We start from the raw sequence: 22,854 nt of genomic DNA, 5'->3' as shown, positions 1-22,854 counted from the left end.
TGGCTCCTCCCCTGCCTTGCTGCACGCAGTGCGCGGCCGAGTCACGTGACGACGGTGGCGTCAGCAGGAGTCGGGATCTCTACTGTGCGGCGCCTCAGCCTGCTGTAACTGACTGTCTGTAATCCAACGGCCGTTATTATCAGCATTTAAGAGGACAAAATGTAAGTTTAACTTTTTAATGGATGTCTGCCTATTCTTTCCTTTGTGTTCAGGGCAGCAAATATTTATTGCTTAGAAACTTAGAAAGTTGGACTTGTAAAACGTGTAGTAAGTTAGTTACTACATGGAATTAGAGGCAGGAAATGGAAATGTAAGATAAAAAAAAAGATAAATGGAGAGAGGCTCAGGCATATAAGTAAGGTATAAGTTTGACGAAATGCACTTGGGAAAGTAAGTGTCCCTGAATGGCAGTTAGGAAATGTGGTCATCCTAGGCCGTAGGCGATATTCATATCGCCGAGGTCACAATATTTTGCATAGAAAGGGGAAGGGACTCGGAGGAGGACTCACAGACTTCAGTTAAGCAGGGACTCGGAGGAGAACTCACACATCCATCCCACTGCAGGCTGCAGCTCGCCCCACACGTTCAGTGAGTCTCACTCTCCGCCCTAGTTTTCTCAATGGCACATTCAGGGAACCAATCATACCGTGAGCAGCTGCACAGCTAACCAATCACGCGTGCCTGCACAACTGATTGGTTCGCTGTGCCGCTACTCACGGCATGATTGGTTCCCTGAATGTGCCATTGAGAAAACTAGGGCGGAGAGTGAGACTCACTGAACGTGTGGGGCGGGCGGCAGTGCACAAGTGAGTAAGTGTATGCGGCTGTGTTGTGATCCTTTCCCGGTTCCTAGTCCACCGCTCCAGCCTCCTACCACCACTGTGAGAAAGACTGAATAATCTGATTGATTCCACACTGTCACTAAGACTGAGTAATTGATTTGAGAGTACCATTATTAACCCTGACCTGCCCAGTGCCCTGTATCTGCAATTAAAAAATTTAGAAGGCTGCCTGCATGCTTCATGATTTCCATTCCCAGCATCCTTCCCAATCCCTTGTTGACTTTAGCCTGGATTGACGGGTCCCTCAATATCGCAATATATATCGTTGAAAAAAAAATATCGCAATATTTTTTTTTTCCAATATCGTGCAGGCCTAGTTCCCTGTGTCCATTCAGGAAAGGAAGGGTGTAGTGTATTAACACAGACAGGCTGTACAGGTTGCTTCTTTATTCACTGCACATCAGCATGCAACTAACTTCAGCCACACCCAGCTCCCAGACATATACATAATTGTAACATTTTGCAGACAGCAACTTAACCCGTTGCTTACCATACTACATTCCCTCCTCTCTTTGAATAAAACATAACATGCACAACGTATTAATAAGATTAACAAAATGCATGGATGAACAACTAAAAATTTAAACTATAAACTCCTGACTATACACATAGTCCTTAAGGTAGGCCGGTGGATTTGTTGCTCGTTTTTCTCTTGGCCATTCCGATGTGGATGGTTGTGGATTGAAGTCTGGATCACTGGCAGTATCATCACTACTCTTTGCCTGTTCGCCATCTTCCGATACTTGACCTTCTGACTCAATAAATTTCTTCACAAATGAGGAATTACGCACTTTTGTGTGTCCATCTAAATCCTCTAAAACCACTTGAGTACCTCTTTTCTCCTTTACAACATAAGGCTCAGGTTCAAAGGACGGAGCCAGTTTGTTAAACCGATCATTTTGAGGCAACATCTTATCACCCTGTTGAAGGCCACTAGGTTGACAATGGCGGCGGTGGTTTGCATACTGTTCAGCCCGGATCTTCCTTTCCTCATCAATATGCCGAAAAGGTTTCTGACTTGTAGGAGGACCCCCAATGTCTGGCAATTTTGTCCTGAATTTGCGACCACAAAGAAGTTCCGCAGGACTAACGCCAGTGACAGTATGCAGAGTTGTGCGATAAGCCAAAAGAAAACGCCACAGTTCCTTTTTCCAGTCTCTTCTTTCTAAATGAGCAATCCGCAAAGCTTTCAGCAAGGTTCGATTCTGGCGTTCCACTTCCCTGTTAGCCTGTGGCCAGTATGGAGTTGTACGATGATGTTCAATAGCATTTGATTTCAGATAATCCTGAAATTCCTGAGAAGTAAATTGGGCACCATTATCACTCACAATCCGTTTAGGCAACCCATGAGATGCAAAAATGCTCTCCAACCCCTCAATTACAGTTGATGATGTAGCTTTAGTGAGAACTACCACCTCTTGCCACCTTGAATAATAGTCCACAACAACTAAAAGATGGTGTCCAGATGGAATGTCGCACAGATCAATGGCTAAATCTTCCCATGGTCCCTCAGGTAGAACAGTGTGAGTTACTGGTTCTGGTTTAGGTTTGCTGCCCACCAACTGACATGCTCGACATGAAGAAACCAAACGTTCCACATCCTTGTCAATTCCTGGCCACCAGACTTTCTCACGTAATCTTTGTTTGGTGCGTACAATGCCTTGATGGCCCTCATGGGCTAAATGTAATGTACGTTTCCGTAAGTCTTTAGGCATCACAATACGATGGCCACGTAGAACTAGTTGTCCTGCAATACTCAGCTCTTGTTTGATTCTGTGATAGCTTGGGTCACAATCCACCCAAACCCCTTGTCTTACACATTTTCTCAACCGAGCAATTTCCGGATCCACAGATGACAATTCTTCAACCTCCCGCGGTGTCAATGCCTGAGGCATGGCGTTAGTAGCCACAAAACGAATGTACTCTTCTGCCAGGTTATGAACAGGTGCAGAAGACTGAGGCAATCTGGAAAGTGCATCTGCCGCATTAGTCGGTCCAGGTCTGTACCGCACTGTAAAGCGATATGGTAACAATCTGAGAACCCATCTCTCAATTCTGGCGGATGGTTTTGAGCGTGGCGAATATATCACTTCCAGAGGCTTGTGGTCTGTGATGATTTCAAAATCAAGGCCGTAGAGATAGGTGTGAAACCTTTCACATCCCCAAACAACAGCCAAAGCTTCTTTCTCAGTCTGAGAATAACGTCTCTCTACATCAGTGAGGGATCTGCTTGCATACTGAATAGGCCTGTAATCGCCTGTGCATTGTCTCTGAACCAAGATGGCGCCCAACCCCACAGGGCTAGCATCGACAATAACTTGGGTGTGTGCAGTAGGATTGAAATAAGCCAAAGTTGTGGCGCAAGTCAGCCGTCTCTTAAGTTCATCAAATGCACCTTGTTCCAAAAAGCCCCACTTCCACGGGACTGCTTTGCGAGTCAACACTCTCAAAGGTTCACTGACAGTCGCCATATCTGGAATAAACTTGGCACAGTAATTCACTAGCCCAAGAAAACTGCGTACTTCTGCAGGGTTTTCAGGATTTCTGGCATCAGACACAGCTTTAATTTTACAGTCCTCCGGACCAATGCCCCTGTCAGACAGCACATGGCCCATAAAAGTCATTTTATTCATTTGAAATGTGCACTTCTTCTCATTTAATGTTAACCCTTTCTCCTTCAAGCGATTTAGCACTGCACGGAGACGTTCATCGTGCTCCTGTGTGTTTGTTCCCCACACAATTATATCATCAGAAATGTTATGCGTGCCTTCACAACCATGTAGCACTTGCTGAATCACATGTTGATAGGCCTCCGGTGCGGACGATACGCCAAACATCAACCTCTTGTATCTAAAAAGACCTTTATGGCTTGCAAATGTAGTGATGACTCTAGATGCTGGGGTCAATTCAATCTGATGATAACCCCATTTCAAATCCAGTTTACTGAAGACACTTGCCCCATTTATTGCATGTAGAACATCTTCAATAGTGGGAATTGGATGTCTCTCTCTCTGCACAGCTTGGTTAGCACATCTCATGTCCACACAAATCCGAATATCTGTGCCCTTTGGTACAACAACTAACGGCGATACCCACTGAGTGGGCCCTTCCACAGGTTCAATAATGTCAAGGTCTAGCAGCTCTGCCAGTTTGTGCTCAACAGGTGATCTCAGGCTATAAGGAAGTCTGCGTACTGGCTGTGCAATAGGCTTTACATGTGGATCAATGTGAAGCTCCAACTGAAAATCCTTTAATTTTCCAAACCCAGAGAAGCAATCTTTAAATTCCTCTTTCAATGCAGAAATAGCAGGAGACACCATATTCACTCTTGCGCTGCCTACATCACGGCCAATCTGTAACACCCCTAGTGCCATTGCGGTTTGACGACCAAGCAGAGGCGACCAGAGATGTATAGCAACGAAGTAGAACTACTTAAGTACTGTACTTAAGTACCGAAATGCGGTATCTGTACTTTCCTAGAGTAGAATTTTTTTCTCCTACTTCTACTTTTACTTCACTACATTTTTTCGATGATTTTGATACTTCTACTCAAGTATTTTTTTTTTTGTGCTGCATAGTTACTCGTTACTTTTAAAAAAATTACCACTGCCAGAACAGTAGATGGCAGGTTTCATGAAGCTCAAAAAAATGTGTATAATGTCATTTGTAAATCAGCGCATACGAAAATAAAGGCTGTGTATAATAAAAGCTGCTATACCAAATCTTTCCAATAAAAAGAAAATATGAAACAAACAAATAAATTGTGCTACAGCGCTTAAAGTGCATCAAGAAACTACTAACAAACACAACTTGGCTGTGCGAATAAAGTGCCTTTGCAATCGATATAATATCATCGTTGCCCCCAGTGCCCTGCCCACACTCCACACAGTATCAAAAATAAAGTGACATGAATGTGCTAAAGCCTAAATGCAGTGAAAATAATTATTCCCACAATGTAACAGTAAATTCAATTCATATAAAATATGACAATAAATCACAATAAAATAAGTTATGAAGTTAGGTCAGGTGCGTGCAACAAGTTGGGAGTGTGTAAACCTATCTATAACGAAAAGTCCATAAATGAATTCCAGTGTGCAAATCTAAAGTGTCACTTCACTTGTCAGATGCTTCCACCTCCTTCAGTGCTCGAGTGACCGACCAACACACTTAATGGTGGTGGCACTGGTGGATAGCGTCTGGGTGGCACTGTGGCACTGGCACTGACTGCACTGGTTCAAAAAGCCATATATATTTAATTATTTCAATTCTCAATCTCATAGGTCCTCTCCTCATAAGATATTAATAACTTAAGATTAGGTGATGAACTTCTTGGCGGCCCTGGCAGGATGACGGGGACACCCGCCACTTCTGGAGCCAAGCCGCTGTGATTCCCCAACATGTGACAAAGTGACAGCCAGGAGATCTAGTGGCTAGTAGTGCTCAACAATACCGCTTTTATATATAAAAATGAAATAAAATATACTGACTCACAATTTAGTAGCAGGTAGCGTGTAGCAGTAGGCAGCACAACTCAATTCAATCAATCCCACAGCCTTGCTCGTGCCGCGGCCCGCGGAATCACTGTCATGATCATCAAGTTAAGACCGCACTGGAGGAGATGTGCTGCCGTCTTCCCACTCGAGGTCTCCGCCTCTAAACGTGTTGTGTGTCACTCAGACTCCACCCCTTAGGGCCCTTACTGAGAGGAGTTGTGACACGGGCGGTGGGACTCGGAGCATTTTCTTCGTTATCTCATCTTCTTCTCTATGAGGTGAGTGAGGTGGACCGTGGAGAGGGCCTAATCCTTGCCATGGCAAATGTGCCATTTGAGCATCAAATAATCAATATAAAATATTAATATTATATACACACGGGTCATGGGTGGCTTTTTTGAACCAAGAAGAGTGAGACTGACGGCTATGATGATTATCCAACCATCCATGGTCCATGGACCATAAGTGTTGTGTTGTGGTGGTGCCTGTGCTTCCTGTGGCCTGCCTCTGCCTGTGCGGCTGTGCCTGCACTGCAGTGGCCACTGGCAGTGGCACTTGACTTGAGCAAAGCAAATGAGCACTACTAGTGTGAAGGACAGGTGGTGGAAGCATGTTCTGACAAGTTCTTATAATGAAAATAATATAGACAGCTTTTTGAACCAGTGCAGTGCCAGTGCTACTAAGGTGAGCGGCAGAGAGAGAGGCTATCCAGTCCACCACTTTACTTGAGCAGATCACAGAAGAAAGGTGGAAGCATCTGACAGCAAGTGACAAGCACTTCTTAGATTGCACACTGGAATTCAGTTATGGACTTTTCGTTATAAAGTTTAGTTTACACACTTAAACTTGCACCTAACTTATTCACAATCACAACTTATTTTATTGTGGTATTGTCATATATATTTTATATGAATTACATTTACATTGTGGGAATAATTTGCACTGCATTTAGCACAGACATGTCACTTTATTTTTGATACTGTGGGCGATGATTTTGAATACAAGAAGAATATATATAATTGCAGGCACTTTATTAGCATTTTTAGCACAGCCACTTTGTTAGTAGTTTTTGATGCATTTTTCACTTTAAGCATTGTAGGTTTGATGAAGCTGGCCTGGCACTTCATCATCAATTGAGCAAATCAAATCAAACCGCGATTAAGAAGACTGCGCATGCTCCTGTTCTGCCTTTTGATCAGCTGAAAAGATGGACGAACCAAAAACACCACCTTCCACCCCTGGCCCTTCAACTTCAAGTGATCTGCCTGGCTGTGAGAGTGAGGAAGCTCAGGAAGGAGACCACCCCTGGCTTTAAAAGGTGGATGCTTTAAAAGGGGAAGGGAGGGACATACTTTATCTGTTTTTTGTTTACAAAAAGTTACAGCCTAAGGAATTGTGATTGTCCTTTAGCTTAATCATTTGAATAAATCATTTGAAATAATAAAAAACAATATGATGTTCAAACTTTTGACTTCTTTCTTTAATAACTACATAACACAGTACTTGTACTTCTACTTTCAGTACTTGAGTAGAAATTTTGTTTCAAAACTACTGGTACTTTTTACTTTTAGTACTTAAGTAGCAATTTTTTTGAAAAAACTACTTGCAATACTTAAGTAAAAAAAATGTTGAATACTTTAGTACTTCTACTTAAGTAACTTTTTCTGCGAGCACTTCCACTTCTACTCAAGTCACTTTTTGATCGAGCACTTGTACTTTTACTCAAGTAGAAATTTTGAATACTTTATACAAGTCTGGAGGCGACCCTGTGCCATCTACAACATAGAATTCGGTCTGCAATGGAGGACCAGTCTCATGTGTTTGAACAGTGGTATAAAATTTGCCTTTAAGTTGCAGTGGTGTACTGGAGCCATAAGTATAAATCTGTTTAGTGGTGTTACACAATTTAAGGTGATTTTCTCTGCCATTAAGACTGTGCCAAGAAGCCAAGTCCGTAACATTGCATGTAGCTCCAGAGTCAATCAACACTGACACATCTGTATTTCCAATCTTAATGGTTAATGTCCCGGCTTGCAGAGAACACAGGGAGAATATAAATTCACAGTCAAGAGCACTCTCTTCATCCTCAGCTATAACATTTACTTCTGCAGATTGTCCTTTGGTTTTGTTATCTCTGGTTGTACTTCTACACACAGCTGCAAAATGACCTGTCTTTCCACAAGCATAGCACATTTTATTCTGTACCACAGTGCAGTCCTGACTTGTGTGTCCCGCCCTGCCACATTTATTGCAGGTGATGTGTAAAATCCTCTTTGGAAAACTCTCTTTCCTACTCCAGATATTCCTATTATTATAGGTAGGTTTGGAGACTGTATTGACAGATGCAGTGTTCTTGGTTTCAATATGCAGAGCCTGGAGCTCAGACAGTTCAATGGCTCTTGCAATCTCCTGCAGACTAGTAAGTGTGAGACTAGGTTCTCTCAATAATCTCCTCCTGAGGTGCACAGATGTGCATTTCTCTATGACCTGATCTCTGATTATCTCCTCAGTTACAGTCCCAAAATCACAAGACTTTGCCAGATATTTCAGCCTAGTCACATAACTGTCTGTGGTTTCTCCCAGTTCTTGCACAGCCTGTCTAAACTTATATCTTTCATAGGGAATATTTTTCTTTGGCTCAAAGTACTCACTCAGTCTATTCATGGCTGTCTCATAGTCTGAATCTTCCCCTGTTGCTCCCAGGGTTTCAAAAATGTCCTGAACTTGAGGTCCAGCTAGATGCAGCAACATGGCTCTCTTCTGAGCAGGTGCAGTCACTCCTGTGGCTATAACATAGAGCTGAAATCCCTTCTTCCACTTGTCCCAGCGCTGTGTGGTCTCCAGACACATCAAACGGTCCGATAGCCGGTAAATCCAGAAAGCTAGCCATCCTCGTCGCCAAAATGTAGTGTATTAACACAGACAGGCTGTACAGGTTGCTTCTTTATTCACTGCACATCAGCATGCAACTAACTTCAGCCACACCCAGCTCCCAGACATATACATAATTGTAACATTTTGCAGACAGCAACTTAACCCGTTGCTTACCATACTACAAAGGGGCCGGTAAATGACATATTTACTGGCCCCTACTCCCATTCTCAGTCCTGACAGCTGACACATCACCCTGGCTTGGCAGGAGAGGAAAGCTGGCAGCGCTGTGGAGGGGGGGGGAGAGAGGGGGGAATGTGGTGGCCTGGGCATATGGATACAGAGGGGTACACATGGAGGGGGGGATCCAATGTGGAAGGACAGGTAGGAGGATCATCGGGGTGGGGGCAATTAAAGGAACTATGCACTGTGTTTCTCTCTCTCTGGCAGCTGATTGGTCCCAGGACTGAGCCTTGGGGGACCCCACTTACCAACCCAGAGTACACGTTATTTATTACAACTCTATGGACACGCCCCTTTAACCAGTTTTGTATCCAAGAGCAAACCTTGTGGTCGATGCCTGCAGACCTTATTTTATAAATGAAGGGTTTGTGGGAAACTGTATCAAACGCCTTAGCAAAATCCAGGTACACCACATCCACTGGTCTGCCCCTATCTAGCTCACAGCTCACCTCCTCGTTGAATGTTAACAGATTATTTTGACAAGAACGTCCTTTAGTAAACCCGTGCTGATTACTGCTGATGATGTTGTTTTCTTTAGCAAACTCTTGGATATAGTTCCTTATCATCCCCTCCAGAAATTTCGTACTATTGATGTCAGACTGACCGGCCTATAATTTCCCGGTATATGCCTCTGCCCTTTTTTGAATATTGGTATCACGTTAGCTTTCCTCCAATCACCAGGTACATTTCCGGTCATTTGAACAGTGGTCTTTCAAAAGCAAATTTTTGGGAAAAAAAACACTTCAATGAATTAAAAAAAAAAAAGAAAAAAAAACTAAACATTAAAGTTAGGCCAATTTTTTTATATAAAGTAAAAGATGATGCTATGCCGAGAATCGTGATCTTTATTCTAAGCAAACAAATTTGCTTTGATGCGACTTGGGGTCCATAGACATCAAGATTACACAAATCATGTTGAAGTCGCATCAAAGTCGTGGCAAATTTGCGTGACTTTCAAGTCGTACAAGTGTGAAAGGGGCCTAAGTGTCACTTGAAGATGACACATGACCAGAGTGATGAATGATTGCCTATGAATAAAATATATTTTTAAAGATTCTCACCAATGAATGTAAAGAAAACAGCGAAGCCGGCGATGTCCCAATCTGATTGGAAGAAATGTTTGCTGGTGATGCGTCCCAGGATATCATTCCATTGGCTCTGCAGCTGCTGCTCAATGCTTGCCGCAGTTGCTGCGTTAGACATGGCGGGGAGGGGTGGAGGAGGTGGTGGTCACCTCTGATGGATCTCTTCCCTAGATCAAAAAACAATAAGAAAACAACGTCATGTCCACATTTCACGGATTGTTTCAGCTGCCAAAGGATTTGTAATTTTCTGATGGTGACAGACAGGGACGCTGATAGGAGGGGACCACCAGTCCTACTGTAGGGGTCCCCGGCACAAAGGGGGCCCCCAACAGCACGGGGGAATGGGTGCGGTCGGGAGGAGGGGCAATTACAGAAGGAAGCCCTGTGCGGCTCTCTGCAGCAGCTGAAAGCTAGTTTCTCCCCCCTCCTGACCGCTTTCAGCTGCTGCCGGGAGAGACACAGACACAGGGCATCATTCCTGTAATTGCTTTTCCGACACTGATCCCCCTTCCTGTTCTGCCTGTTTCTGATCCCCCCCCGTCTTGTGCACCCCCCTTCCCCCCACAGTGCTGCAGGCTTCCCTGTCCTGTAAAAAAATAATTTATAAAAAAAAAAGAAAAAATAATAATAAAAATAATTAAACTTTTTTCTAAATAATTAAAAAAAATGTAAAATAAAATAATTGTAAACATTTATAACATTTTTAAATTATAAAATATTTTTTTAAATGTAAAAACAATTAAAGAGGGCTAATTCATACAGGTTCTCATGGTTCACATGATTTTAGTGTATTTTTAGTGAAAATATTGTCTTGATATTTTCGGGGGGCTGCCATGTAGGCAGTACGGCCCCGTGATTTCTAACAGCAGCCCTGGTAACAGAGGCACCTTAATCTCCAATGCAGTGTGAGAACACACCCCCTGCCTGCTGATTGGGCAACAAAAGAACAGCAGCAGACTGATGAGTCACCTCTCAGCTCATTCTGCTTTTCCTTCCAATTGGCAGCCTGATTGGCTCCTAGTGTTGCCCCTCCCTCTTCCTGTATGAGTGCTACTAGGCTAATATAAAGACAGATTCAGGTACTTATATTGGCTGCATTACAAAAAAAAATATCTGTTTGGAGTTAAAGATATAATAGATGTAATAGACACTCATTAACACGGCTCCACATATATTTCTACACCAATCCACATATTTCTAACATACAAGAAGTTTAAGTATTTAAATTTGACCTGGTAGCACCCTCGTACAGCCCCTGTACAGCAGAGCTTAGACTGGGAGAGGGAGAAGCAGCACAAGAAGCCAAGCAGTGCGAAAAGCAAGCTGATAGGAGAAGAAAGCAGAGTGATGGAGAGATTAGCTCCTGAATATGATGCTTCTCCTTTTATTGTCCAATCACAGGGTGTGGAGGGATTCAGAAAGCCATCACAAATGATCCCCACAATGTGTCTAATACTGTATGTGTATTTTCTATGTTTAGCAGCTCCATCTAGTGGCCGCATCCAGAAAAATACCGCTTTATGTCCACTAGATGGAAGCAATGATAATAGGAAACATACAGTGCCTTGCGAAAGTATTTAGCCCCCTTGAACTTTGCGACCTTTTGCCACATTTCAGGCTTCAAACATAAAGATATAAAACTGTAATTTTTTGAAGAATCAACAACAAGTGGGACACAATCATGAAGTGGAACGAAATTTATTGGATATTTCAAACTTTAACAAATAAAAAACTGAAAAATTGGGCGTGCAAAATTATTCAGCCCCTTTACTTTCAGTGCAGCAAACTCTCTCCAGAAGTTCAGTGAGGATCTCTGAATGATCCAATGTTGACCTAAATGACTAATGATGATAAATAGGATCCACCTGTGTGTAATCAAGTCTCCGTATAAATGCACCTGCACTGTGATAGCCTCAGAGGTCCGTTTAAAGCGCAGAGAGCATCATGAAGAACAAGGAACACACCAGGCAGGTCCGAGATACTGTTGTGGAGAAGTTTAAAGCCGGATTTGGATACAAAAAGATTTCCCAAGCTTTAAACATCCCAAGGAGCACTGTGCAAGCGATAATATTGAAATGGAAGGAGTATCAGACCACTGCAAATCTACGAAGACATGGCCGTCCCTCTAAACTTTCAGCTCATACAAGGAGAAGACTGATCAGAGATGCAGCCAAGAGGCCCATGATCACTCTGGATGAACTGCAGAGATCTACAGCTGAGGTGGGAGACTCTGTCCATAGGACAACAATCAGTCGTATACTGCACAAATCTGGCCTTTATGGAAGAGTGGCAAGAAGAAAGCCATTTCTTAAAGATATCCATAAAAAGTGTTGTTTAAAGTTTGCCACAAGCCACCTGGGAGACACCAAACATGTGGAAGAAGGAGCTCTGGTCAGATGAAACCAAAATCAAACTTTTTGGCAACAATGCAAAACGTTATGTTTGGCGTAAAAGCAACACAGCTCATCACCCTGAACACACCATCCCCACTGTCAAACATGGTGGTGGCAGCATCATGGTTTGGGCCTGCTTTTCTTCAGCAGGGACAGGGAAGAGGGTTAAAATTGATGGGAAGATGGATGGAGCCAAATACAGGACCATTCTGGAAGAAACCTGATGGAGTCTGCAAAAGACCTGAGACTGGGACGGAGATTTGTCTTCCAACAAGACAATGATCCAAAACATAAAGCAAAATCTACAATGGAATGGTTCACAAATAAACATATCCAGGTGTTAGAATGGCCAAGTCAAAGTCCAGACCTGAATCCAATCGAGAATCTGTGGAAAGAACTGAAAACTGCTGTTCACAAACGCTCTCCATCCAATCTCACTGAGCTCGAGCTGTTTTGCAAGGAGAAATGGGCAAAAATTTCAGTCTCTCGATGTGCAAAACTGATAGAGACATACCCCAAGTGACTTACAGCTGTAATCGCAGCAAAAGGTGGCGCTACAAAGTATTAACTTAAGGGGGCTGAAAAATTTTGCACGCCCAATTTTTCAGTTTTTTATTTCTTAAAGTTTGAAATATCCAATAAATTTTGTTCCACTTCATGATTGTGTCCCACTTGTTGTTGATTCTTCACAAAAAATTACAGTTTTATATCTTTATGTTTGAAGCCTGAAATGTGGCAAAAGGTCACAAAGTTCAAGGGGGCCGAATACTTTCGCAAGGCACTGCACATATTAGACTCATTCATGGGTAGATTATTATTATTATATAGGATTTATATAGCGCCGACAGTTTACGCAGCGCCTTACAAACAACTTGAGGGTAGACAGTACAACTACAATACACTTTAATACAGTAGGATTTAGGGGGGCCTTGCTCATCAGAGCTTACAATCTTAAGAGTAGATTTACTAAAACGAGTGCACATATTATCTGGTGCATTGCACATAGTAACCAATCAGCTTCTAGATTTTATTGTCAAAGCTTATAGCAATTGTAAAGGAAAATTTAAAAAACAAACAAAGATCTCTATACTTACCTGGATCTGTGCAATGGAATTGCATACAGCAGCCCTGAACCTCCTCTTCTTGGGCCCCCTGCTGGCGCTCCTGGCTTCTCCTCTCTGTCCAGTGCCCCCAGGGGAAGCTGCCTCTCCATGGGGGCGCTCGTGTGTGCTCGCTCCTGAGCCCTGCTGCTGTGTCAATTGACACAGACAGCGTAACTTGGCCCTGCCCCCGCTCGCTCATCACTGGAGCTGATTGATTAAAACGTTGTGTTAATGTTTAACCACTTCCCGCACACCCTATAGGGAATTGACGGCGGGAAGGTGGTTGTATTATACTGACATACCGTCATATGACGGCGGCAGGATAATGCACTCTGCGTGCCTCCAGGAGGCGCGCAGAGCGGCGATCGGTGATGCGGTGTGTCTCTCTGACTCACCGCATCTCCAATCCCAGTAAAGAACCTATGACGTAGGCTCTTTACCGTGTGACCAGTTGTGTCCAATCACAGCTGGTCACATAGTCAAAAGGGAGAGCCGTTGATCAGCTTTCTTGAGTTTGTGCCTGACAGGCGTGAGTAGAGGAGAGCCGATCTGCGGCTCTCCTGACAGGGGGGGTCTGCACTGGTAATCAGAGCATTGATTACCAGTGCACACCCTTGGGGGGGGGGGGGTGCCACTAGAACCACCAGGGATGCCCACCCATGACCCCAGAGATGCCCACCCATGACCCCAGGGATGCCCACCATGGCCACCAGAGATGGCAATCAGGGCTCAGGGAGCCCGCCAGTGCCCTCCCCATCAGTGTTGCCCACCAGTGCCCATCATTGCCATCTGTCAGTGCAGCCCACCAGTGCTGCCTATCAGTGCCCATCAGTGCTGATCAGTGCCGCCTATCAGTGCCCATCAGTGCCACCTATCAGTGCCCACCAATGCTGCCTATCAGTGCCCACCAATGCTGCATATCAGTGCTACCCATCAGTGCCACATATCAGTGCCCATCAGTGCTGCATATCAGTGCCGCCTATCAGTGCCGCATATTAGTGCTACCCCATCAGTGCCACCCCATCAGTGCCTTCTCATCAGTGCCTGTCAGTGCAGGAAAAAAACGTATCTATTTACAACATTTTATAACCTAAACAAAAAAACTTTTTTTTTTGTTCAAACTTTTCGGTCTATTTTTTATTTGTTTAGCAAAAAAGAAAAAACCTTGCAGTGATCAAATACCACCAAAAGAAAGCTCTATTTGTGGGGAAAAAAATTACATACATTTGGTTTAGGTACAGTGTTGCATGACCGCGCAATTGTCATTCAAATTGCAACAGCACTAAAAGCTATAAATTGGCCTGGGCGGGAAGGGGGAAAAGTGCCCAGTATTGAAGTGGTTAAACACTGATTTTGTTGGAGGTTCCAATAAATATCGCCTTATCGATAATTTGCATTTTTATTCTCGTGGGTGATTGTGTAGTTAGGGCCGCAGTGCATTGCATTGCCTGGGGGCCCTTTAATGCTCTAAAGATGGCACACTCCCGTGTATGCGTTTCCGCTGTGTATTAAGCTGGATTTCCTCTTTAATCGCATATAGCAATGTTTCAAAATACATTTTATGTTATTAGAAACTATAAATTTGGACAAAAATTATTATTATTGTTTTTTATCCCAGCGTTTTTCCTTCTGTTCCTGTATTTGCATGTTTTGAACAGCAGGGGGGGCATGAAATGAAATGTTCATACAGATCCAGTCCTTCACTAAAGGTTGGACAAAGTTAATGAAGTTTACACTGGGTATTTCCGCCTGAATAAACCAACAGACCGCACCCAGTCCTGGCGGAACTTTCCGTCTTCTCATTATGACTTACATAGAAAACATCAAACTGTCCCCGGGAATATGATTAACAGGATTCTATGATCTGCAGAGAGTCAAGGGTCAGCCATGCATGGGTCGGCTTTGGGGACACGCTGCCAAAGACAATGTTACACGGATATACAGCAGAGTAGAAGAGAAGTCAAAACTTATTTTGAAAAGAGGGTAGAAGGGTTAGAACCCCTGTCTGTGTTTTTATTGCTATGAAAAAAGTGTAGCCAGCTCCAGGGCCGTCTTTAATATTGATTGGACCCTGGGCAAACATTTTCTTGAGCCCTCCCAAATCCACTTATCAACTATTCTCAGGCAGTGCAGGCTCAAGGGGCAGCTGTTTTAGGCCCCACAACGACTGGGCCCGGGGCAGCTTCCCCTATTGCCCTGCCTTAAAGACGGCCCTGGCCAGCTCTGCAAAAATGAGGAAAATTAAATTTACTGTCATTCCACAGAGACCAACATTTTGGGAACACAAGAGACCCACACAGGTACATTGATCCTTGCCCCTTGTCAAGAAAGCAGCGGTCACTCCACAGAGGTCCAACATGCCCTTTTGCTGAGTCAGGGCTAGAAATCTCTTGTCATCAAGGAGCAATGAGCTCTACTGATTGTGGAGCTAAATGTCTGATTCAGTAGGAGGTGGCCTGGTGGACCTCCTCATAGAGACCGCTGCTTCCCCACAGAGAGCAAGAGTCCATCTCTGACTCATATTGGCAGGAGATAAGCTTTTCTGTCATTTGTGGAAGCCATGGTCTCTTCGCAGAGGTCCACCATGCCCTTTGCTGTGTCAGATCTATAGCTCTCCAGTCATCAAGAAGCATGAGCTTTTCTGATTGCAGAGCTAAATGTCTGACTCATTAGGAAGTATGTTGGACCTCTGCAGAGAGACCACTGCTTCCCCACAGAGAGCAAGTGCCCATCTTCGACTCATATTGGCAGGGAACAAGCTTTTCTGTCATCTGTGGAAGCTGTGGTCTCTTTGCAGAGGTCCAACATGTCCTTTTACTGAGTCAGAACTAGAATTCTCTAATCATCAGGGAGCATGAGCTTTCCTGATTGCAGCGCTATAGGGTTGACTTAATATAGGGGGGGGGGGTTGAACCACTGCAGAGAGACCGCTGTTTCCTCAGAGACAACTTCTTAGTAGCATGCTGGCAGCATGATACAGAGATGGGAACATGTTCTCTGTGTGGAAACAGTAATCTCTCTACAGAGGTCCAACATTTCCCTTGCTGTGTCAGATCTGAGCTTTTCTAAATGCAGAGCTAAATGTCTGACTCAGTAAGAGGTGTATTGTATCTTTGCAGAGAGACCACTGCTTCCTCACAGAGAGCAAGAGTCCATCTCTGACTCATATTGGCAGGGGACAAGCTTTTCTGTCATCTGTGAAAGCCATGGTCTCTTCCCAGAGGCCCAACATACCCTTTCGCTGAGTCACAGCTAGAGGTCTCTAATCATCAGAGAGCATGAGCTTTCCTGATTGCAGAGCTATAGGCCTGACCTAGTAGAGGGTGTTCTGAACCTCTGCAGAGAGACCACTGCTTCCCCACAGAGAGCAAGAGTCCATCTCCCACTCATATTTGCAGGGGACAATCTTTTCTGTCATCTGTGGAAGCCGTGGTCTCTTCGCAGAGGTCCACAATGCCCTTTCGCTGAGTCAGAGCTAGAATTCTCTAATCATCAGGGAGCACGAGCTTGCTAGCAGCATGATACAGAGATGGAACCATGTTCTCTGTGTGGAAGCAGTAATCTCTCTACAGAGGTCCAACATTCCCCTTGCTGTGCCACACCTGAGCTTTTCTGATTGCAGAGCTAAATGTCCGACTCAGTAGGAGGTATGTTGGACCTCTGTATGGAGACCACTGCTTCCTCACAGAGAGCAAGAGTCCATCTCTGCATCATACTGGCAGAGAACAAGCTTTTCTGTCATTTGGGGAAGCCATGGTCTCTCTGCAGAGGTCCACCATGCCTTTTGCTGAGTCAGATCTATAGCTTTTTAATCATCAACTATCAAGAGCTCCACTGATTGCGGAGCTAAATGTCTGACTCAGTAGGAGGTGTTTTGGACCTCTGCAGAGAGACCACTGCTTCCCCACGTCGAGCAAGAGTCCACCTTTGACTCATATTGGCAGGGCACAAGCTTTTCTGTCATTCGTGGAAACCGTGGTCTCTTCACAGAGGCCCACCATGTCCTTTCGCTGAGTCAGATCTAGAATTCTCTAATCATCAGAGAGCATGAGCTTTCTTGATTGCAGATAGCTATAGGGCTGACTTAATAGAGGGTGTTTTGAACCACTGCAGAGAGACCACTGTTTCCTCAGAGACAACTTCTTAGTAGCATGCTGGCAGCATAACACAGAGGTGGAGCCATGTTCTCTGTGTAGAAGCAGTGAACTCTCTACAGAGGTCCAACATTCCCCTTGCTGTGTCAGATCTGAGCTTTTCTGATTGCAGAGCTAAATGTCTGACTCAGTAGGAGGTATGTTGGACCTCTGTATGGAGACCACTGCTTCCTCGCAGAGAGCAAGAGTCCATCTCTGCATCATACTGGCTGGGGACAAGCTTTTCTGTCATTTGTGGAAGCCATGGTCTCTCTGCAGAGGTCCACCATGCCTTTTGCTGAGTCAGATCTATAGCTCTTTAATCATCAACTAGTAAGAGCTCCACTGATTGCAGAGCTAAATTTTTGACTAATTAGGAAGTATGTTAGGCCTCTGCAGAGAGACCACTGCTTCCCCACAGAGAGCAAGAGTCCTTCTCTGTATTATACTGGCAGGGGCAAACTTGGAGGCCGTGGTCTCTTCGCAGAGGTCCACCATATCCTTTGCTGGGTCAGAGTTAGAGCTCTCCAAACACCAGGGAGCATGCGCTGTGCTGATTGTAGAGATGAAAGTGTGACTCAGCATGGGGTGTTCTGGACCGCTGCAGAGAGATCACTGCTTCCACACATAAAGCAATGGTTCATACTAGCAGGGAACAGGCTTTTATGTCATCAGTCTGTGCCACATTTCCATGGCTGTGCTAAAAAAAGTCCAAAGGGTGCTCAGGTTAATGTGGTACTGCACAAATCCAAGGAAGGATAGTGGCCAGCTTTCCGGGAATGAGGAAAATTACATTCACTGCCAGTCCATAGAAAAACAACATTTTGGGGACCCCTTTGTCTAAACATTTTCCAAGTACCGTATTTATTGGCGTATTTCCCCCTGAAAACAGAGTGCAAACTATGCACAGATATTTTCCATTGGGCTGCCTTGGAGGGGAAGAGGTGTGGGGGGGGGGGGGGGGTAGGCCATGCCGGATAACACAGAGCGGGGATCTCCCGCTTACTCTGCAGCCGCTGTTATTCAAATTTCCCACCTCCTGTACCGGCTCCTATGATAGACAGCACACTGGTCCAATGCCAGGACATGTGACATCTATCTTAGGAGCCGGTCCAGGAGGCGGGGGACTTCGTATAACAGATCACCGCTCTGTGTAATCTAATCTCAATGCAATGATGAGGCTGCTGATGGGCACTGATCAGGCTGCAATGATGGGGCAATGGTGAGGCTGCATTGATGGGCGCTGATCAGGCGGCATTAATGGACACTGGTGAAATGGCAGATGGGCACCGATCAGGCTTCATTGATGGGCACTGGTGAAGCTGCAGATGGGCACTGATCAGACTGCATTGATGGGCTCTGGTAAAGCTGCAGTTGGGCACTGATCAGGCTGCATTGATGGGCACTGGTGAAGCTGCAGATGGGCACGGATCAGGCTGCATTGATGGGCAATGGTGAGGCTGCAGATGGGCACTGATCAGGCGGCATTGAAGGGCACTAGTGAAGCTGCAGATGGGCACTGATAAGGCTACATTTAGGAGCAATTGTGAGGCTGCAGATGGGCACTGATCAGGCTGCATTGATGGGCAATGGGGAGGCTGCAGATGGGCACTGATCAGGCTGCATTGATGGGCAATAGGGAGGCTGCAGATGGGCACTGATCAGGCTGCATTGATGGGCAATGGGGAGGCTGCAGATGGGCACTGATCAGGCTGCATTGATGGGCAATGGTGAGGCTGCAGATGGGCACTGATCAGGCGGCATTGATGGGCACTGGTGAAGCTGCAGATGGGCACTGATTAGGCTGCATTTGGGAGAAATGGTGAGGCTGCAGATGGGCACTGATCAGGCTGCATTTAAGAGCAATGGTGAGGCTGCAGATGGGCACTGATCAGGCTGCATTGATAGGCAATGGTGAGGCTGCAGTTGGGCACTGATTAGGCTGCATTGATGGGCAATGGCCAATGGGGAGGCTGCAGATGGGCACTGATCAGGATGCATTGATGGGCAATAGTGAGGCTGCATTGATGGGCACTGATCAGGCTGCATTGATGGGCACTGGTGAGGCTGCATATATGGGCACTGACCCTTGTTTTGATTCAAAGATCTTTATTTAAAATGTACGCTTTTTCCCTCTTAAAATGAAGGTGCGTGTTACACGCCGATTAATACGATACCTCAAAACGTGTACAAGTTTTCCGAATTTGTTTTCCGAATTTGTTTTCCTCTGAAAGCAGCCACAGCGTATAAAAGCCTTGCCATGGCAGCATGATACAGAGATGGAACCTTGCTCTCTGTGTTGAAGCAGAGGTCTCTCTGCAGAGGTCCAACATTCCCTTTGCTGTGTCAGATCTATAGCTCTCTAATCATCAAGGAGCATGATCTCTACTGATTGCAGAGCTAAAAGTCTGACTCAATAGGAGGTAAGCAGTGGAAATATTGTAGACGCACAAAGCACAAAAAAGCCTTTATGCTGCAGGTAGCATGCCCTGAAACGCGTTGTACCCACCCTTTTCGGGGACGCCATCACGCCGTCGGCGTTGCGTTCCACCTTGCTATCCACAGAAGCCTGGGTCGCCCGCAATCCAGAGGAGATTGGCCTGTGCTTGTTTCTCCCAGCTGTGCGGCTGCACTGCGCCTCGGATGAGTTCCCCGATGGGATCCTGAGATAGTTACCGCTTTGTAGAGCCTGCTTATAACTTACTGTATGTGAGTGTTTTTTTTTTATCGTCCTCAATAAATATCCTTTTATCTATTACACTTAGAGGAACTCTCCCTTCTCTCTTTTTAGTAGGAGGTGTGTTGGACCTCTGCAGAGAGACCACTGCTTCCCCACCAGAGAGCAAGAGTCCTTCTCTGTACCATACTGACAGGGGACAATCAAACCCCCCCACCCCCTTCCCCTGCCGGAGTGTGAACACGCCCCTACTCTGAATGTTGAGAAGGGCTTTAAAACTATTTGGGAGGAAGATCTAAGTGAACCAATGTGTGTTTTTATGTCTGGCCAAGGAGTGCTCCTTTAATAGATAGCAACCCTGACATAGAAATTGCAGAATGATCAAAACATAGCAACCAGCGACTGTCATTTGACATTTTATCACCCGTTGTAAATTCCCAGGAACTCGTAATTAGTTCATTTCAAACTTTTGTGTGTTTTTCATTCAATTATTGGGCGTTAGTCAATAGAAAGTAGATTTTAGAAACCCAAGAAATCAAAGGAAAGGATTCGAATATTTTGCCGAGCGAAAAATCAAAATCATCCGTGCCCTGATTACAGTAAAGCCCCAGCAGTGCCCATCAGTGACACCATTCAGTGCCAATCAGTGACCCTAATCAGTGCCTATGAGTGATCCCAGTCAGTGCTCATCAGTGCTGCCCATCAGTGCCACCTATTAGTGCCCATCAGTGCCACCTATTAGTGCCCATCAGTGTCGCCTATCAGTGCCTCTTCATCATTGTCACCTAATCAGTGCCCTTCAGTGCCACCTCATTAGTGCCCCCATCATCAGTGCCTGTCAGTGTAGCCTATCAGTGCCCATCAGTGCCGCCTCATCTGCGCACATCAGTGAAGGAGAAAAATTACTTATTTACAAAATTTACTGACAGAAACTTTTTTTTCAACATTTTTGGCCTTTTTTCTTTTTTTTTAGTAAAAGAATTAAAAACTGGGAGTGATTTAATACCACCAAAAGAAAGCTCTATTTGTGTGATAAAAATGTCATATGAGTACAGTGTTGCATGACCGCGCAATTGTCATTCAAAGTGTGATAGCGCTGGAAGCTGAAACTTTGCCTGGGAAGGAAGGGGGTGAAAGTACCCAGTAGGCAAGTGGTAAACGTGTGTTTTTGCCACAATGGCTGCATGGGGGGTGCTGCATCATTCTCATCTAACACTAAAATGGACAGAATTTTTATCTAATTATATGGGGGAGGAGCCAGGAGGAAAAAGGTTGTGCCATTGGCTGAAGGTGTGCTTTAGGAGTGCCAGTGGACGTACCGTCACACATTGCACAGGCATGGTCTCAGGAAACCGGACCAGAGCAATGATGTGCAACCGACAGGAGATCAGCAGCACCAAGATGAGAGAAAAATTACAATGTATTTTATGAAAAAATCAGTTACTTCTGATATATGTTATAAATACTGTGTGTATATATATATATATATATATATATATATATATATATATATATATATTTATTTATATATATATATTTATATATATATATATATATATATATATATATACAGTATATATGAATATATTTGTGATATATAACATATATATGGCCAACTAAACATCGCTTGGTTAGTTACTTTTAATCACTTTTTTTTTTTCTAAATCTCCAAATTCCCCAGCAAACCAGCTGAAACTTCAAATCAGGCAGGCAGCAAGGGCAGAGAGCAGGAGTAAGCGACTACTTCAGGTTTCTCACAGATGGAAACTGCCATCCATTAAAGCCATGGATTCCTTACGCAGCACTGATGATGGCTAGTAAGCCTGGAACAGCCTTATGCTATTCTACTTAGCACGTCTGATATGCAATTGAGAAGATCGAAAGGACCAATGAAAGCAACGACAGGATTGATCAATCACTTGGGCTTTTAAGCGCCTCAAAAGAAAGTTTGTGATAGGTCTGCCGTTAACCCCTACACGGCCAAATGATCTCCAACTTGTGTGCCGCCACCAAAGGAGAGGTCCCCACCATCCATAGAACCGAAGACGATGAAAGTAGAGAAGTTAAAGCAGAGTTTCACCCAAAAGTGGAACTTCCAGTCATTTGCTTCCTACCACCCTCCAGTGCCACATTTGGCACCTTTCGGGGGGGGGGGGGTTCCTGTTTTTGACAGGTACCCTTCCCCACTTTCGGGAGACGGTGCCGCGGCACTGTCCCTCTGAAGTTTGGCCCCCCTCCTCCTTCCCCCCGCCGCCAAGCAAATCCAAATGCGCAACGCAAGTTGGCGCATGCGCATTAGGGATTTGCCGTGAAGCCGCAAGGCTTCGCTGCCGGGTTCCCTTACCGGCAATGGTGGCGGCGGCAGCACCCGACAGCCGAAGGAAACATCAGTTAAGTTAAGTTAACATCAGTTAAGTTAAGTTAAGTGTCCTAGTATTAAAAGTCAGCAGCTACAGTATGTGTACAGTGTGTGTACAGTATGTGTAGCTGCTGACTTTTAATTTTTGGAGGGGGAGGCTGGAACACCGCCTTAAAGTCTCTTTATCAATAGATTTGATTTTGAATCAATAGATCTGAATTTATCAATAGATGTAATTTCTAATCGTTACCTGTTACGTAGGTTGAGGCTCTCTGTGTCTTCCTGCTTCCTGCACTGTAAGTGGGAGTGAGCTCAGCAGGTGGAGGAACTGGACGGGCGAGGAGGAGGAGGAGGGGGACGTGTACAGGTGACAACAGGAATCCGCACTCCTCTGCTGGGATTTGCATACATTGTTCGCTCTCCTGCTCAGATCACTAGGCAGGCATCTCCTAAAGTAACACTAAACAATGACCTTATTCTCCAAATATAATCCATACACTGTCACTACCTAATCATTTTTTTTTATGAAACTGTTTTTTTTTTTTCCTCCTTGTAATGTCCTCTATGAGCTCCTAGACATCTCCCCCCCCCCCCCCCTCATTTCTAATTGTTTGGATGTTTGGACACATCCCTGGTATGGCACTATGGCACCACT

At 44.8% G+C, this 22,854-nt stretch overlaps 1 protein-coding gene across 1 annotated transcript in view; it reads right to left on the bottom strand.

Moving 5' to 3' along the window:
- The window catches only part of SMIM22 (small integral membrane protein 22), a 31,990-nt gene extending 9,416 nt beyond the window's left edge, over window positions 1–22,574 (bottom strand). The window contains exons 1-2 of the mRNA XM_082259949.1: window positions 22,450–22,574; window positions 9,511–9,701 (exon numbers count right to left, since the gene is read on the bottom strand). Coding sequence (XP_082116075.1) covers window positions 9,511–9,652 — 142 coding nt within the window. The 5' untranslated portion in view covers window positions 9,653–9,701; window positions 22,450–22,574. The remainder of the gene's footprint in view (window positions 1–9,510; window positions 9,702–22,449) is intronic.
- Between the last annotated feature and the right edge of the window lie 280 nt (window positions 22,575–22,854).

This window comes from Pelophylax lessonae (assembly GCF_965119305.1).
Source record: "Pelophylax lessonae genome assembly, chromosome: 6".
NCBI lineage: Eukaryota > Metazoa > Chordata > Amphibia > Anura > Ranidae > Pelophylax > Pelophylax lessonae.
The sequence above is the reverse complement of the archived record's forward strand: the minus strand, read 5'-3'. Positions and strand labels throughout refer to the sequence as shown.